This window comes from Maniola jurtina, chromosome 15 (genome assembly GCF_905333055.1).
Source record: "Maniola jurtina chromosome 15, ilManJurt1.1, whole genome shotgun sequence".
Classification (NCBI taxonomy): Eukaryota; Metazoa; Arthropoda; class Insecta; order Lepidoptera; family Nymphalidae; genus Maniola; species Maniola jurtina.
In genome coordinates this window covers 5,412,943-5,431,113 of record NC_060043.1, presented here as the reverse complement: position 1 = coordinate 5,431,113, position 18,171 = coordinate 5,412,943, and the positions used below count along the sequence as shown (strand labels likewise).

At 35.7% G+C, this 18,171-nt stretch overlaps 1 protein-coding gene across 2 annotated transcripts in view; it reads left to right on the top strand.

Moving 5' to 3' along the window:
• LOC123872627 (integrin alpha-PS1) overlaps positions 1–18,171 on the top strand; it is a 114,633-nt gene that overhangs the window by 94,669 nt on the left and 1,793 nt on the right. The window contains exons 2-16 of one of the 2 annotated variants that reach the window (XM_045917015.1): positions 5,133–5,260; positions 6,586–6,609; positions 8,443–8,560; positions 8,820–8,933; positions 9,497–9,708; positions 10,188–10,413; positions 10,673–11,069; positions 11,170–11,550; positions 12,037–12,232; positions 14,125–14,276; positions 15,126–15,376; positions 15,832–15,934; positions 16,401–16,536; positions 16,992–17,290; positions 17,594–17,818. In XM_045917015.1, coding sequence (XP_045772971.1) covers positions 5,133–5,260; positions 6,586–6,609; positions 8,443–8,560; positions 8,820–8,933; positions 9,497–9,708; positions 10,188–10,413; positions 10,673–11,069; positions 11,170–11,550; positions 12,037–12,232; positions 14,125–14,276; positions 15,126–15,376; positions 15,832–15,934; positions 16,401–16,536; positions 16,992–17,290; positions 17,594–17,818 — 2,962 coding nt within the window. The remainder of the gene's footprint in view (positions 1–5,132; positions 5,261–6,585; positions 6,610–8,442; positions 8,561–8,819; positions 8,934–9,496; positions 9,709–10,187; positions 10,414–10,672; positions 11,070–11,169; positions 11,551–12,036; positions 12,233–14,124; positions 14,277–15,125; positions 15,377–15,831; positions 15,935–16,400; positions 16,537–16,991; positions 17,291–17,593; positions 17,819–18,171) is intronic. The other variant, XM_045917016.1, reaches the window with a different exon arrangement.

Sequence of the window (18,171 nt, the reverse complement as noted above, 5' to 3'; positions counted from 1 at the left end):
CGTGCGCCGTTAAATGTTTGAGCGTAGGCGCACTTCGTGAACCCAATGAGGGCAAGATCGATTCACATCATGTGGGCGCTGCGTTTCTCTATAACAAACCCTTTGTAAAATAAATTAGTTGAGAGAGAATGAACGGTTGCCTTTTGCAGTTTTAATTTAAAATATATAAACGCCCACCAGAGAAACTCTGCTTAGGTATAGTTTCAAAAACGCATTTGATAAGTGCAAGCGAAATATAATAAATTATTAGATTTCTAGACGATGCCTGCGAGTTCGTCCGTGTGGACTTAGGTTTTTGAAAAGCTTGTAGGAACTCTTTGATTTTCCGGGATAAAAAGTTGCCTATGTCAATTTCCGGGAAGTAAGCTAATATGTACCTCATCAAAATCGGTTAAGCTGTTGGACCGTGAAAAGCTAGCAGACAGACAGACAGGCACACTATCTACGTATTCGGACAGCCTGGTGACTGGTGGTTAAGACGTCGGCCTCCTAGTTGGGGGTCCGGGGTTCGATCCCGGGTACGCAACTCTAACTTTTCGGAGCTATAAGCTGTAGTATACCTTTTTTTTCCGCTGGTAAAAATGCAATTACGCATTTTTACCAGCGAAAAAAAAAAGAGCTGGAGTATACCTACGTTTTAAGCAGTTAAGTATCAATTGTTTTTAACCCCCGATCCAAAAAGAGGGATGTTCTAAGTTTGATGTGTGTAGGTATCTGTGTATCTGTCTCTTTTCTAGTTACTGTAACCTTCACTTTTCAGGGGTGTTATAAATTAATTTACCCTTGTAATAATAACCTGCATGCTTGAGAGGTGTCCATTTCTTCTCATGAGAATTCTCAAAGGTGTGTGAAGTCTGTCCATCCGCACTTGCCCAGCGTGATAGACTATGGCCAAACCCTTCTCATTATGAGAGGAGATCATGCTCAGTAGTGAGCCGGTGATGATGATGATGATATTCATAACATGTAAAATATGTGAAATAAATTGATTGAGACTTTTCAATCTGAGAGAAACTGACTAAAAGTTAAATATACGAATACATGTTTATATGCGCAGAGTTAGAATAGTCTTTTATGAGTCTATTTTTGTTTATATATCGCACTCAATTTTGTTATCCTTTTTTTTTCAATTTCACTGCCCGATGCTGCGAAATACAGAAAGCTGCGATCAATTCAGAGATCTTGCCTTGTTATTCTTGTGTAGTCATTTGGTTTAGTTGCGTGTGCCTGTCTCTTAATATATCAGTCACGCAATGCATGAGACTTGCTTTTTAAACACCACCTACAGTAAAAGTCTTTTTAATAATGCAATCACTAATCAGACAATTTGTTTAACATTTTAGGCCGCTCGGTTTTTTGAAAAGCTTTTAACAGAAAATGTTTAGATAAGACAAATGTCGCAACTCGCAAGTAACTAAGCAGAACAATGAAGGTTTAATTGTATCTCCATGTTTTTCGTATCCCTTCAATGAAAGTTCGATGACCTTCACATGTGGGTGTCTAACACAGTACTGAGTCGTACAGAACTCAGAGATCACAAACAATGGCTGCATGATAATGATAAATCAGAAAAACACAATAAAAGATGTGCGCTCTCTGAATTGGAACACAGTCGTGTCTGGGATATGAAATGAGGAGTTAATGTCTATTAGAATTGAATTACTTTTCGATCAAATTGACATTATTAATTTTTTAGAAAGATCAAAAGGAATTTTACACTAAACGATTTTGTTGTCAGTACGACATGTTAACAAACATGACGTGATTTGTGAGATTTCGTAATCCTCTTATAATCTCACAACAAAATCGGTGTCTAACCATAAGAAAAATGTTTAATCTTTTTAAATAGTAAGTATAATAAAATAAAAACATTTTTTATTCAATTAGTCACTTAAATTGTATTAAGATCGTAGCAATCAAATGTTTCTTCGAAGTAGAACGTAGCAAGGTATCTTCTACTTCGAGTGCAGTAGCGTAGGTTGGCAATCAGGTTCGTGAAGCTTGTTCTTCGCGATGCAAAGTAAAATATATCCTACTATACCTACCTATGCGTATATATTATTCGTTCTAGCTATAGTATTTCGTATGCGTCGTATTCCCAATTGCTGATAGTCGTGACCCTTTCCACTTGTGGTAGAGGTTTCTTGGAATAATGAAGTGATCCTTTCGCATATAACATTCTTCCGAACTAAAGGATAGCAGTTGTGTTACGATAGGCAAAACAGCAAAGACACCTACTTATCTAATGTAAGATAGTATTTTATGTCGTATCGTTACCATTAAGCAGACATTAAGTAAAACGATGTCGTAGTGAGTGAATTATGTTAATTTAATTTAAATGCATAGAGTATGCGGTAGAGTAGAGTCATACAATCATAGGGTCCGCTCTCCGTTACTAATATTAAATGGAATACGGGATGGTAGCTTGATATCGAATAATCGAACGCGTGCCGCTTAATCGATTCGCCATTAAATGATCGATTGTTCAGCTAGACTTTTATTAAATGATAAAACTATGGTTTCCGAAATGAAACTATGGTTTATAACTTATATAGGTAAGTATCTTGTAGTACGCGCCGCCAGCGGTTTTGCTCGGTGAAAATATAAACCACTTTGTTCCTCATGCCGTGAGAACTTTGAAAAACTATGTCCTATTTCTTGTCTGCATTATAAAAAGAACCTTTGTGCAAAATTTTAGCTTTTTGGGTAAGGCTTGAGCTGAGCGTTGATAAGCGGTGTTTACCTAAGGACTTTTATTTTTATGTTTATTTATTTATTTATTTATTGTCAACCAAAACAGATTACAATAATTACTTAACTTAATTCTTAAATTGATACATTTTGACCTTATTGTAATCCTATATGGTCGCACAACATGACTATGGTTTTTTAGGCACGCTTAGTTATTATTTAATATTAATAAATTTAATATTAATAAGTTATTTATGTATTCAGACTAGCGACCCGCCCCGGCTTCGCACAGGTGCTTGATAATAAAGTATAGCCGATGTCACTTAGAAAGAATTTATGTAGCTTTCTATTGATGAAAGAATATTCAAATCAGTTTAGTAATCCCAGAGATTACTTCCTACAAACAAACTAACGAACTTTAGCTCTTTATAATATTAGTGTAGATAACAACAGATAGTTAGATCAAATACTAAAAGCATTGTGAGTTGCCCCAAATTAGTTTCATCGCCTAACGTCGTATAGTAAATTTTGTTCGTTTCATCTTTGAGCAGAGAACGGAAATTCAGAAATGGATTCTTTAATAAAACATTGTGAATAAAAGGCTGTCTTTGTACCAGCAATAATTTATTTTATACAGGATTTAATTCTAAATACAGATGGGCAGATAGACATTTTTTTTAATCGAGAAGTGCTGACAGTAGTACTTACCTACTTTACTAACATTACACTGTAAGCTCTTTGTAAGCTATCATCATCATCATCGCGTGCCTTCTTCGAAACGAAGTTTGGCGATCATCATCCGAAAAGCTTCTCTATTAAAAGCCGCCTCTTTCAACTTCGGGTAACTAAGCCCTGTCCACCCCCTTATATCGTCCAACCATTTACGTCTTTGGCGACCTTGAGCTCTTTTGCCTGCAATTCTCCCTTCCAAAACTAATCTTGGGAATGAGAATTGTCCTCCTCTCTGTAAGTGCCCAAAGAAAGCGAGTTTCCTTCTTTTGTAAGCTATGAGTGAAGCTAAAGTAATATTATATTAACCTAAACTTATAAACGTACTTATGCATAAGAAAATGACTTATCTTACCATATTGACTTATCTTAGAAAATTATAACGGTTCCTTGCGAAACTAGGACGTCTTGAAAAGGGAGAAAACAAGACGAGGAAATATTTTTCCTACCTACATAATTCATACTAATCCAGACCTGGATACTCAATATTATAAATGCGAGTGTCTGTCTGTCTATCTGCTAGCATTTCATGGTCCATCCATTTAACAGATTTCGACGAAATTTGGTACAAAGATAGCCTGTATCCCGAGGAAGGACATTGGCTTTTTCACGAAAAATCAAAGTGTTCCCACGGGATTTTTAAAATATCTAAATCCACACGGATGAAGCTATTGGCATCATTCACTTGGTACAGAGTTGGTAAGTTTGTGTCCTGGATATAGGCTTACCTACTTTTTATCTCGGAAAATCTATAAGCACCCTCTGGATTTTTATAAATCGAAATCCATATCCTCGCGGGCAAAATCGCAGGCATCATTTAGTAATTTATAAAAAGAAAATACCTATTTGTTTAAATAAATATGAAACTAAACAGCAATATTAGGTAACTGGCTTCTAAACTTAGAAGGGCCCGTATAGTAGGTAATTAAAAGATAATTTCAATTATGGAACAAAATGTGCCTCAAGGTAGGTACTATTATGGGTATCTACTATCTATGATGGTTATCTACGATCTGTTTGTAAATAATTAGGGGCTACATTATAATTTTCTACAGACCGGGGGCCCGTATCCCGGCGTGTACCACGGCTTTATGACCACAATAATCACATAATGATGCACCCGTGAGCGTAACAAAGTAATCATACTCGTTACTTTGCTAGAACGAAATAACCATAATTATTACCTTACAATTGATGTTTGGAAGGAAAAACAAAAAAAATTGACGAAAATTCTTGTAAACATAGCTATCAACTATGGGAAACTTCACAAAATTCCTTCCTGTTTTTTTACCCCGCCCCGGTGCAAACAGAGGGGTGTCATAAGTATTTTAACGCGTGTATCTGTTTGTAGCATCGTAGCTCTCAAACGCAAGGACGATTTCAATGCGGTTTCTTTTACTCAAAAACCTGTTTAAGTGAAATGGTGCTTAGCTAATGTTTCATCAAAATCTGTTCAACCGTTTGAGGATTAAGTATCCACTGTTTTCTCAGTTGGTGTAAGGGGATAACCACTGTGCCCCCGGCTGGTGATATCCATGACGGATTGTCCTCACGAAAAATAAGGGGGACCTTAGTTATCTAAAATTGATATTTACATAACTTGCACTCATCTTATGGGCTCGATCCCGACCACAACGCAATATTATGATAATCTTGACCTGTCGGATGATATAATTTTTTTTATGTAAAGCACAATGTGTCTTTCTTTGCAGGCTTCTTGTGGGGGCTCCTCTTGGTCAAAACTTACAACCAAATACGACGAAGTCCGGGGCACTATGGAAATGTCGAGTCAGCCCGTCCCCAGAAGACTGCGAGCAAATCGTCACAGATGGAAAAAGAAGTAAGAAAACTACTATCTATAGGTCCTTCATAAGTAGGTTCCTAGTAGGGACACATTGAATGACTATTTCATTGGATTTCGTATACTAAACAAAATCAGTCAAGCGCGAGTCGGACTCGCAAACGAAGGGTTCCGTACCATCATACAAAAAATAACACTTTTAACTTTAGCCGTAATAGCACATAATCTGTGAAATTTTCTACTCTGCACCGTTCACGAGATCCCGTGACAGATGGACGGACAGATGGACGGACGGACGCACGGACAGACGGACGGATGGATAGCGGAAGCTTAGTAATAGGTCCATTTGGCACCCTTCAGATACGGAACCCTAAAAACTGGTCATCATGGGAGTTTACTTGTATTCAGAGTTATCGTAAATATTATTCATTAAGTAATTCAAAATCCATTATGTAAAATAGTTGCAGGAAAATAAAAAAAACATTAATTATTATCTCTACGAAGTTAGAACTAGCGTTTTATTACAAAAAGTAGGTTCGATATAATATGTGTTAACTGTAATTTTTATCAAAAAAAATCTTTTAACTTCTTTATTCATACCTATTATAATAAAGATAAAAACGCGCGCTGCGTTGTATATTTTACTAATCATTTAATTCACATGTAGGTGTAAGTTAATGATATATATCTCTAGACGTTAGATGAAGTAGTAATCAAAGACACTTTTAGAACACTAATTAATACATAATATGTATGTTTTAGAGTGGCCATACCCGAGCATCTTGAGCAGTTGATTGTTCTGCCGCCTTAAATCTAATAAAAACCCGTTAACTGCAAAAAAAATAGTTGAGTTATCGCCAAAAAACGTGGGAATCTACAAAAACTAACGTTTCTTAAAACGAATACTAAGTAGGATCGATGTGTTTCGATGTGTTTTTTGTTTTTAGTTTAGTCCTACTACGTATTAAACTTTTTGATTCCCAATTTTTTTAACGATAACTCTTTAATTTTATTTTTTGCAGTTAAAAAGGTATTTAAGATATAGATCGGCAGAGTTGGGCAACGTACACGCTCTCTCAAGCAGTTTTGTGAACTTATGAACTGCTCAAGCAGTCAAATATACCAACATGAGAATGAAAGAGGCTTGTAGTTTGGTATGCAGTCGATGGTCAGTGAAGCTCTGTGTATGGCCGCTCTTAGAGCTTATTGTAGGTTACACGATATGTATATTTAGTAGTTGAAAACACAAAACAAAACACCAGTAGTATTAAGTGTAGCAACTTAGCAAGGAAATGCTGGAACGATTTTGATGTCATTATAAGTTTTAATGATATGTTGTCTTTTGTCGGTGGTGCCCCAAACAGCGAAGTACGGCAAGATAAACACGAGTAAGTGAGCTGTGGTCTCAACCTCCTTTTACATTTAATCATTCGCTCCTTGACTAATAATAATCACTAATCGCTGTATTTTACTTTGATACTAATTGTCGACTCTACTAAGTTCCAGCTATGCCCTGAAGAAATATGTAGCATGTTCTAACTGAATGAATCGGACATAATTTATACAAACCATAATTTCTGACTTGGAATTCATTTTCCTTGTGTACAAATCAAGCTAATATTTCAAATATGACAAAAATAATGTTGTACATTAATGAAAATGAATTCCAAATCTAATTACATGAATCAGCACTAACTGCTTGCAAAAGCACCCACTCACAGCTTGCCAGCACTTTATATGATAGAATTTATAATAATCATTATATTTATTGTTCACGAAACTGCGAAAATTGTCCATAAATTTGCTTTATGATTAGTGATTACGTAATTTTGATTGTACTACTATAATTTAGTTAATTCAACTATTATTTTAGCTTTGTGCATAGAAGAGATTTTGTTCTTGCCATTGTAAAACTTTGTAAATTCACATATCATTAGGTTGCTTTCGACAATTTTCAGGGACCTTATACAATAGGTATGTTATAGTTCAAGAACTTAACCCACGGGTAATAAGGTGACTGGTTAAAATGATTAATCTCTTAACTATATATTTTGTATTGTAATAGTAGAGAAACTATTTGAAAACCGAATACCACTGTATGTCTGGTTTTTCAACATCAAATCCTCTAACATTATTGTAACAAGTACTTAGTAAATAATACTTAGTAAATCATAACGCTGGGCCGAATAACATCAGTACGTAAAATAACAGTTAGTCATCTTTCAAATTAAACATATTAATTGGTGTCTTCTGGTGAATTAACTGATCGGCCATTGATTAATTTTATCAGCTCAAAATTAACAAAGTAGTATTCGATTAAGACCATTAACCTGAGACCACACAAATCAATGATAATATAACGACACGCCGTACCCTCCTTCATTACAGATCACAGAAGAAAAACGTCACATTATAAAATAACTTTAGCTTTCTAGTACTACTTTTAATATAATATTAGTCAGTAATTTCTTGTAAATAAAGCGAATACCCGTTTGCAACTTTATGTAAGGCACTTAAAAGGAGGGATATTATTTTTGTTAGTTCGTGAACATCTATAAAGTTGCAAGTAGTATTCACTCTTATTACAAAACTCCGGCGATTAAGCATGTTTCACTTTTGATCGACGATGAGAGCTATTATAATAAGACTTTCACATGATGTGTATGCGTCTTGAAACACGATTTCTGTTTTATTTATTGCAAGGTTTTCTGTAATTTGCCTCACGGTAATACGATATTCTTATCTTGCATCATACACGCCTGGTTGCAATGCTTTGCATTTGCCAACGATCCACAATTTGGTTTGATCTTGGGTTTCTTATCATTCCTATTTACATTTATAAAACGAAAGCAACACTTTTGATTGGGTACATCAAATTGCTTGTTGCTTTTGTTTTGCATTAATTTGAGTTAAGAAAGCATAAAAATGTGTTTAAACTCCTGAAATATACTTGTAAAATATCAATGTTTTGGGTTTTTTAACTTGATGACTTACATTTTAATCGATTTTTTATTTGTGTCTAATTTAGTTGTTTTGTGCTTATGAAAATTGTTTGCCAAGAAGTATGTTACTCCTGAAAATACTACTAATACATTAAAAGGATATTTTGCTGAATGAACTGGCTCCAGCGAATTTAGCTGACATATGTTTTGCAGCTTGTTTATTTGCGTACGATTATTTTAATCATGATAATTATAATGAAGAGAACTGATTGTGTTTAGGTCTTGATTCTTCCCATCTGACTGGGCCCCATTCTGACGAGATCAAGGACGGTCAGTGGCTAGGAGTTTCTGTTCGAAGCCAGGGCGCTGGGAAGAAAGCTGTTGTATGTGCTCACAGGTACTAATATATTTTTTAAAGCATATTAAATGTATGTCATGATGATCATCATCATCAATCCGTTCTCGGCCCACTACTGAACATAGATCTCTCAGAATATGTAGGGTTTTGGCAAGTAAATTTTAATTGCTTCCAATGCACTCATCTTTGAAAAGTTAGTTTCGAACCCTGGTTCGAACCCTGGACCTCTCTCCGCTTTGTCAAGAGTGTAACCATGAAAAAGACAAAGAGAAAGTTATAATGAAATTTAACTTTACAGATATATCCGCAAATCTGGGGAGTCGCAATTTGGCCAAGGACTTTGCTACACGCTAGGTAACGACCTCCAGTTGATCGACGTGTGGGAGCCATGCCGAGGTCGTTCCGTGCAAAGGTATTAATTTAATGTCCCATTGCCCTTTTAATACTAACCGTCTTTAAGTTACTAGATTCCACGTCCATAAATTCCTAATCAAGTTACATAACATTCGATTTTTTTTAAATTAATATTTACCTTATGATTTCATGGATTTTTTCATATTAATTATTTGTTTTTCTTGTTTAAATATAGGAATTTTCTTTTGGAAAAATTACAATGTGATTTGTTAATTTTGTATATTAATTTATAATGCCTTATGTAAATTTTATAATGTATATTGTATATTCCGAACTAGTTACTTCGTACTTGCATGTTTATACTTATAAATTGAAATTGATTTATTTGTCTCTGTCAATTTCACAAAATTACCTTAGATATCTATGACCGTTTTTATGTATTCTGATTTGCTAGTAGATATGGGTTACATGCATAATTGCATATACTCCAATATTTTTCTCTGTACATTGGAATTATTCTTACTTTAATTTTTTGTGGTTTTTAGAAATTTGGAAAAAAATTCATTTTCAAACCAATAAAATAAAATATGAACATTGAACATGTACATATTGTGTTTTCAGAGAACACGAAGAATTTGGATTCTGTCAAGTTGGTACGAGTAGTTCACTCCTCGAAGATGATACGCTAGTCCTTGGAAGCCCTGGACCGTACACTTGGAGAGGAACTATTTTTACCCAGGACACGAAAGATGATCTTTTAGAACGAGACCACGTTGTTTATATGGCCCCAGTGGAAGACGGCGCTAGTCCGGTTGAAAAATATAGCTACCTAGGTAAGATGATTATTTCTTTACTTTAATTTGCATTTTTAGAGTTGTATACCCAAAGGGTGCCCTATTACTAAGCCTCCGCTGTCTGTCCATCTGTCTGTCAGCAAACCGTACTTATCTCATGAACCGTAATAGGTGTGAGAGTTGAAATTTTCACAGAGTATTTCTATTGCCGCGATAAAATATCAATAGTAAAAAACCAAGACGGCGAATTTCAAAATGGCCACCATGCAAATTGTAAAAAAGTTATAAAAGTAGGTACATAGTGTTAAATCTTGTACGATTCGTGTACGGAACCCTTCGTGCGCGAGTTCGACTCGCACTTGATTTATTTCTACTTCAGGTCCTTATTTGAAAGACTAACCAGCAAAATGGGGTTTATCTTCTTTCCTTTTCTACATCGATGTACCTGCTAGCTCGTTTAACCTTTCTTTTGTTATTTCAATTTTCTTCATACTCAATTAGGTAATTGTATTTTCCAGGTATGTCAGTATCGGGAGCAAGTTTCTTTGGACCCAAACCCTCGTACGCTGCGGGAGCACCACGAGCTCATGGAACGGGACAAGTGGTGTTATTCAGCAAACGCGTTATCGACGACTGGACCCGAACTGACGTCGACATCCTTAACTTCACCCTTGTGCTCGGCGGTGAACAGTTCGGCTCTAGTTTTGGATACGAAGTTGCTGCAGCTGACGTCAATGGCGATGGGTACGAGCAACAATTTTTTTTTCGTTATAATGAGCCAAAGAACCACTTAAGTGATTACCGCTGCCCATGAACTAGATTTCCAATGCGTTGCCGGCTTTTAAGACTTTATGGCATTGAATAGCCCCATATTGCTGTTTTAAGGGAAGCTTTTATATACAACACGGAGCAGGTGATGCTCTATCTTTGGTAGTCCTTACAATATCCCATGCTTATTACGAGTATACAACATCAGTTTGTTCATTAAAAATTTTCTTCTTAGGTTACCAGATCTTTTAGTTGGTGCACCATTTTACTTCTCCAAAGATATCGGGGGCGCTGTTTATTTATATCTTAACAAAAACCACAATTTACCTCAAGCTTACAGTATAAGATTGACTGGCAAGTCAGAATCACAATTTGGTATCGCAATTGCAAATACGGGCGATTTAAACAAAGATGGTTGCGAAGATGTGGCAATCGGAAGTCCTTACGAAGACAATGGTGTAGTATATATCCATATGGGCGATAGGAAGAATGGTCTTAAAACAAAACCAGATCAAATTATAAAAGCAGAGTCTTTGCCAAGAGTTATTAAGACATTTGGCTATTCTCTTTCCGGTGGAATGGATCTCGATGCTAATGGATACCCAGATTTACTAGTCGGTGCTTATGAAAATGTAAGTATTTGGACCAAACATCACTGTAAAGTTATTTAGTATTCTCAGATTGAAGGCTATTTATCTATATGAAATAATTTATAACTTTCTTTTTTTACAGAGTAGCGTCGCACTTATTCGAACGAAACCTATAATCGACATTAAAACATCGATTCGTCTAACTGAGGGCACTATTAACATAGACCCAACGAAACAAGGATGTCAGACCGATCCTTCTTCGACTTACACTTGCTTCCATTTCCAAGCATGCTGTATTATCGAATCTGTTGTCGCATCCACCCAAACCAACAGTCATGAAATCAACTACGTTATAGAAGCCGAAACATTTCCCGGTGGAAGAAAATACTCCAGAGTTTTCTTTGATTCAGAAAAATCTAATATTGTTAATAAGAGAATTCATATTCGCAAAAATGTTGAAGATTGTAGAGAACACACTGTTTATTTGAAGAATAATACCAGAGACATACAGACGCCTATAAAGGTAAGTGTATGAAATAACTGAGCAGAGCCTCGATAGCTCAAAGGTTGAGGAGCGGATTGAATTCCAAAAGGTAGGCGGTTCAAAGCCCATCCGTTGCACTATTGTCGTACCCAATCCTGGCACAAGCTTTACGCTTAATTGGAGGAGAAAGGGGAGTATTAGTCATGATAAGAATGACTAATATTCTTTTTTTATTTATATCGATTGTGAACAAGTAGATGTATTATTATAAATTATAGAAAGGGTACACAGGGAAAGGACACAAATAGATGATAGTTAAAAGATGTCGTTTGTTCCAATTTGGTGCGAGAAATTGCACAAGAGCAATTAATTAATTAATTAAATTAATAAAAATTTAATTTAATTAAATTTAATTAATAAAAATTAAATTAATTAATATAATAGAGCCACAGAATGATACGGTCGTTAGTAAAGTATAAAATAACATGTAAGTGAACCAATTTATTTAGGATTAATCCTTTACAGTTCCAAGTGACCTACAAAATAGTGCAAGTTCAGCCACAGTACTCCACGACAGGCGACCTGCCCAGGATAGACGACTACCCAGTACTGAATGCCACTGCTCGGACAGCGTTCAGCGCTAACTTCTTGAACGATTGCGGTCTCGACGGTGTCTGTGTCAGCGATTTGATTGTTCATCCAGTATTGCAGCTAGAAAAAAGTTACTATTTTTTTTTTTAATTTCTATCAGCTTTAATTATAATTTTATTATAATTATACTAAATGATACCCGCGACTTCGTCCGCATGGATTTGGTTTTATAAAAATGCCGTGTTTTATAAAACTCTTTGATATTCCGGTATAAAAAGTTGCCTATGTCAATTTCCGGGATTCAAGCTACCTCTGTGCCAAATTTCATATTAATCCGTACCTTTGTACCGATGTTCCTTTTAGAATCCCGAGGGAACTCTTTGATTTTCCGGGATGTAAAGTAGCCTTTGTCCCCGGGATGTAAGCTAACTCTGTACGAAATTTCATCAAATTCGGTTCAACAGTTGTGCCGTGGATTAGTCGATGGCCACGTGGATTTAGGTGTTTAAAAATTCTGCAAGAACTCTTTGATTTTCTGGGAGAAAACCGTCCAGGTATTTAATCCATATCCATGCAAAAACTCACGTCTATCATACAAATTAACAATATTTTTATTGGTAGCGTCGCGTCGCGTTGATCCGATTTTAAAAACAACAACACACAGACAAGTGCCAATTTTTTTCAAAAGCCGAGAAAAGTTAACAAACAGATAGAGACTAGTAGTGTAGTAAGTACCACTCTACCACTACTAGATAGAGACTGTCTATATTTTGTTTAAAAAGCTCTCAACAGGTGGCGCTGTTTTCAGTTTCATCGCGGCATCTTTTAGGTTTTTAGGGAACCTATAATCGCTAGACATCGTCTAAACAGGTGCTTTACCGAGGACGGTAAAGATATCCCACTTCTGATGTTAAAATTTTTGGATTTCACACATTTTGTGTGAAAAATAGAAACTAGATACCTAGATCCGTACCTCATAGATCAACAAGTTATTCAAAGAATTTCAGAAGTAAAAGGACAGATATACATAGGAGTAGCCCACAAAGGGTGACCATATTGCAAAGTAAAATAGCGATCGAGTTACAAGATCAATATATTGTCCAGCTTGTTTTAAAGAAATTCCCTAATAAACTTTTCACATTATTGTGAAAGGGGATAAATAACAAATTATTAAAATATCTGTCCTGACTAACTAATTGATTTATCAACGCACAGCCTAAATTATTGGGGTTAGAAACATGAAAGTTTGACAGTATGTTCTTTTTATGACTTATGACGAGGCACACACTTAGGAAAGATTTTTAAAAATTCCACCACTAAGGGGGGGATGAAAGTTTGTATGAAAGTCCGTAATTTTTTTAAGTTATCTCTATTAAATTGGTATTCACTATTAAAGTATTAAGGCTTTTGGTTAAAAATGAAAAATTTGTATTTTAAGATAATTATTTAGAAATTTTGCCTCCAAGAGGGTTAAATAGGGGATTTAAGTTTATATGAAAAACTGTAATTTTTCAAGTTATATCTATGAAAATTGATATCAAGCATGTAGTTAAAAATAGAAGTATGTACGAGTATGTTGCAGTATTTTTGGTTATTCTACCCCTAAGGAAGTAGGGTATTTAAATTGTGGCGTGATAGGGGTACGAACCAAAACAAACACTTTTACCTTTATAATATGGGTAGTAACGTATTTCTGTTGATAGATTTGATAGTAAGATTTTATTTCATTATATCTACAAGTACAATCTAGCTTTCTGGGGCTTGGGATCACACTTCGCACTTAATATTATAAAGGCGAAAATTTGTATGTGTGTGTGTATGTTTGTTACTCTTTCACGCAAAAATTGGACGGATTTGGCTGAAATTTGTAATGGAGACAGATCATATCCTGGATTAAGACATATGCTTTTATCCCGGAAAATCAAAGAGTTCCTTCGGGAGTTTTAATAAAGCTATATCAGTATCAGCTAGTTTGATATAAATTATAAAATATTCACTAAATATAACCAATAATACTTTCAGCCAAAGATGGTAAAGCATACGCACTGACCTTGGGTCAAGAAGAAGAAATAAAACTCGCCATATCAGTGGACAACTACGGAGAGTCTGCGTATGAAGCTCAACTTTTTGTACAACACCACGCTAGTCTACATTACATTGCTGCAAATATTACAGTAAGTTATCATGCATATTTTAAAAAGCTTCAAGTTATTTTGAAGTTACAAGTCACGCTTATGGTTTGTTAACACAAACAAAATTATACTTAAGTACTTCAAACCAATCGCAATACAAGTGTAAATTAAAAATTTATAACACCCCCGACAAGTGAAGTATACAGTAACTAGATAAGAGCTGATAACTTTCAAACGGCTGAACCGATTTTCTTGGATTATAGCTACGAACACTCTCGATCAAGCCACCTTTCAAACAAAAAAAAACTAAATTAAAATCGGTTCATTAGTTTAGGTGCTACGGTGCCACAGACAGATACACAGATACATAGATACACACGTCAAACTTATAACACCCCTCTTTTTGGGTCGGGGGTTAAAAATCAATCAACTTTCATCGTCTCTTATATTGGCTTATTTTAACTTGAAAACTTACACCATAAAACACAAAATTTTATATAGGAGTTTTACCTGTACATTTTGGCAAACAGAAGTAACATAAAATACCTATTGTTCGAGGTTGCGCCTATTTCCTAATTTATTGAATGTTACAAAAAACCAAACTACCTAAACTTATCTAGCTAATTACTGTTCAAATCACAGAAATCCAAATAATACTATACTTACTATAGTCTTTTATATCTATGGTTCAAATCATGCCAAGAATAATGGCGGCAGTTCCGCGTTAAACAACCATGCTGATTCTTTGCGCAAAAAATGAGCCAGCATTTCTGTCACCAGATGAGGCAACCGCAGTGAAAACTTTCGTAAAAATTTTAGTTTAGTAAGTTTTATTTTCAAATAAAAAGATTAACATAATAAAAAATAAAGAATTTAACAAAATGATTCCAGGGTAAGCAGATGATATGCACAAGTGTGAACAAAACAACAGTATCCTGTCAACTTGAGAATCCTTTCAAACGACAGCCAGCCGGCAGTCCGCCAGTCACGCTGCGATTTGACGCCAGAGCATTGGAAGACAATGAACCATCAGTCATTTTCACTGTCTGGGCGAACTCCACGTCTAAAGAAAAACGTCCGGGAAAGAAACCTGAACAAGTAGAAGCACTCGTGATAAAGAATGCCGAATTATTGATCAAAGGGTAAGGTCAAATTAAACTCATAAAATCTGACTCAAAATATTTTTGCTTCTTCTTGGTGTATCACAATTCATCCTAGTCATAGTCATCAATAGCATTTCAACTCTAATCATCACTTTCTACCGTATCACTCTCGCAACGACACAATATTGATAAACGACTTAGTTTTAAAAATAAATTTACAAATTTTTACACCTAGAAAAGTTTATTTTACAACTTCAGTCATAAGAACTTGACGACTGTATAGTATGTGTATCTAAAAATCATTTTGAAAAATCGAAGAATTATTATCCTAAAAGCTCTATGCATACAACCCTAACTTGAAAAACTACTTGAGAGCAAAATAGGGTTTATTTGCATCATAAATGACTTGGAATCTAAATTACAGTAGACTAGACGATAATCAGGTTTTGCTAACAAGAAAGATGAACTCAGCGATTTCTAAAACATAATTACAGTGCGGCGCGACCCGAGCAAGTGTTCTACGGAGGCGAGGTGAAGGGAGAATCTGCCATGACTTACTTCGATGATATCGGCACTCGAGTAATCCACACGTATCAGGTACCTATTAATTTTTTCAATGCTTGTAAATTGCAAAAGCAGTTAATTGTTTAATATTAATCGCGTAACACATTAGCTGAGGCGAGATGTGCAATGTACAATATTCTCAAAGGCTGAAAAAGCCAATCTCACACTACATATTTTTCAGTAGATAGAAAACAGTTAACAGAACGAATAGGATAAATACATTAGCCGTATTGAAGTATAAATGACATCAACAGCAGCCACATTTTACATCGGGAAAACTCCCGGGCACCAGCGGACGACTTTTGTTGCGGATGTCATTCGTAGTTTCAATACTAAAAATGCGAAACATGCAATTCTATTGGACGATTTACGTTTTAGTTTATCAAGAAAAATCAAACACAATGTGTACCTACATTTGAAAATCATAATATGTTGAAAAGTTGTTATAGATATTTAAACCATTACTCGAACTGATTTCAATTGTGTCTGATTTCAACAGGTGTTTAACGAGGGGCCTTGGCGAGTGTCTTCTGTTCAAGTGGTGATATCCTGGCCTCACCAGGTGGCATCCGAAAATGCTCAAGGGAAATGGTTACTTTATCCAGAAGACGTGCCAACAGTCGATGGGGAAGCAGGTAATTATCAATAAATAACAAAATAAAAGTAATTACTTAAGAAGAGACATCTTCATTTTAGGAAATTGTGTTGCCTAGCTTAGGGGAGATATAAAATCAGTCGATTGTGTATAGCTGATAGGTAGACTCAATAAGTATGGTCAAGATTAATTTGGAAACCTGTAAGTAACACATGTATGGAAAGTCAAGCTGACCGTAAATGGACCTCGCAATAACAGTCGATCACGGCTATTATCACATACAACTGATAGTGGAAATAAATTATTATAGCCTAGCTACTCCTAGCTACTCTCTTATCCTGAATCAGTTAAACTTGTAGCAAGCAGAATCTAAAAGTAGATTTTAAAAAATCGTTAACATGATAGAAACAAGAAAATGTGCACGATACCACATACGAGTCAAAATTATTGTGGATGATGTATCTAAACCCACTTTACTTATTTCTTCTTTTACAGATCAAAGAAATGGAGAGTGTTTTATTTCTGAGAGCGAAATTAATCCACTAAAATTAACAACGCGGTCAGGCTCTCCAGAGCCTTACCTTGAAAATCTTGAAATGGATCCATTCTTAAGTACTGGAAAACTCAGCGTTAGCTCAAGTGAAAAGGAACATAACTCTTCAAGAATAACGAATCATATAGTTGGATATAGCAGTAGTGTCGAGAACAAAGTTAGGCGTAAGAGAGAAGACGATATTATAAAAGCTGAAGCCTATACCGATAAGGATGGACATCGAAAACATGTCGTCAATATGGTGAGTTTTGAAATAAAAATCTCTTCTCTCTCAAAATGAAAGGAAGCAGATAATAGAAATATCAAACAAGATAAAGTTGAAAACTAAAACCTGACTGCGAAACCCCGGCGTTGGCGGGTATTAACGTTGTACGCGTTAAAAAAGTGTTGTCGTGTGAACAGACATTTGTTCTATTTGAACGATTTTTTAACGGACGTTAAAAAGCTCTCGTATGAATGAGGCCTTACGGGGGGAAAAACGTTACCGCTTTTTGGATGAAAATTTACACCAATCCTCTTAATATTTCTAATTGTTTGTTCTCAGAACTGTCAAAAGAAAACTGCCAAGTGCATTCAGTTTCAATGCGTGATCTACCGGCTGGGCCGCATGCAGGCCACCACGATCACGGTGAAGGCGCGTCTCTGGAACTCCACATTGGTCGAGGACTACCCGCGTGTCAGCCACGTCAACATCGCCTCCACAGCCTTTATACACATACCTGAACATTACAATATACACCAGAAGGACCATGAGGATGATTCTTTTACGGTAACTACAATATTTTTGTTTAAAGAATATTAGTCATTTTAATCATGACTAACATTCCCCTTTCCCCTCCAACTAAGCGTTAAGCTTGTGCTAGGAGTGGATACGACAATAGTGCAACGGGTGGGGTTTGAACCGCCGACCTTTCGGATTTCAGACCGCTCCTATAACCGTGGAGCTATTGTGGCTTAAAAATATGGGAGTAAGTATGCTACTAATTTTAAGAGAACATCTGCAGCATCAGAGAAACTGCCAATGCATAAAGAGATTGATATCTCTGTGAGCCTGCTCTATGAATAACTCCGAATTATCATAGATTTTAGGAAACACCGCAAACAAAAACTGGTCGTTCCAGA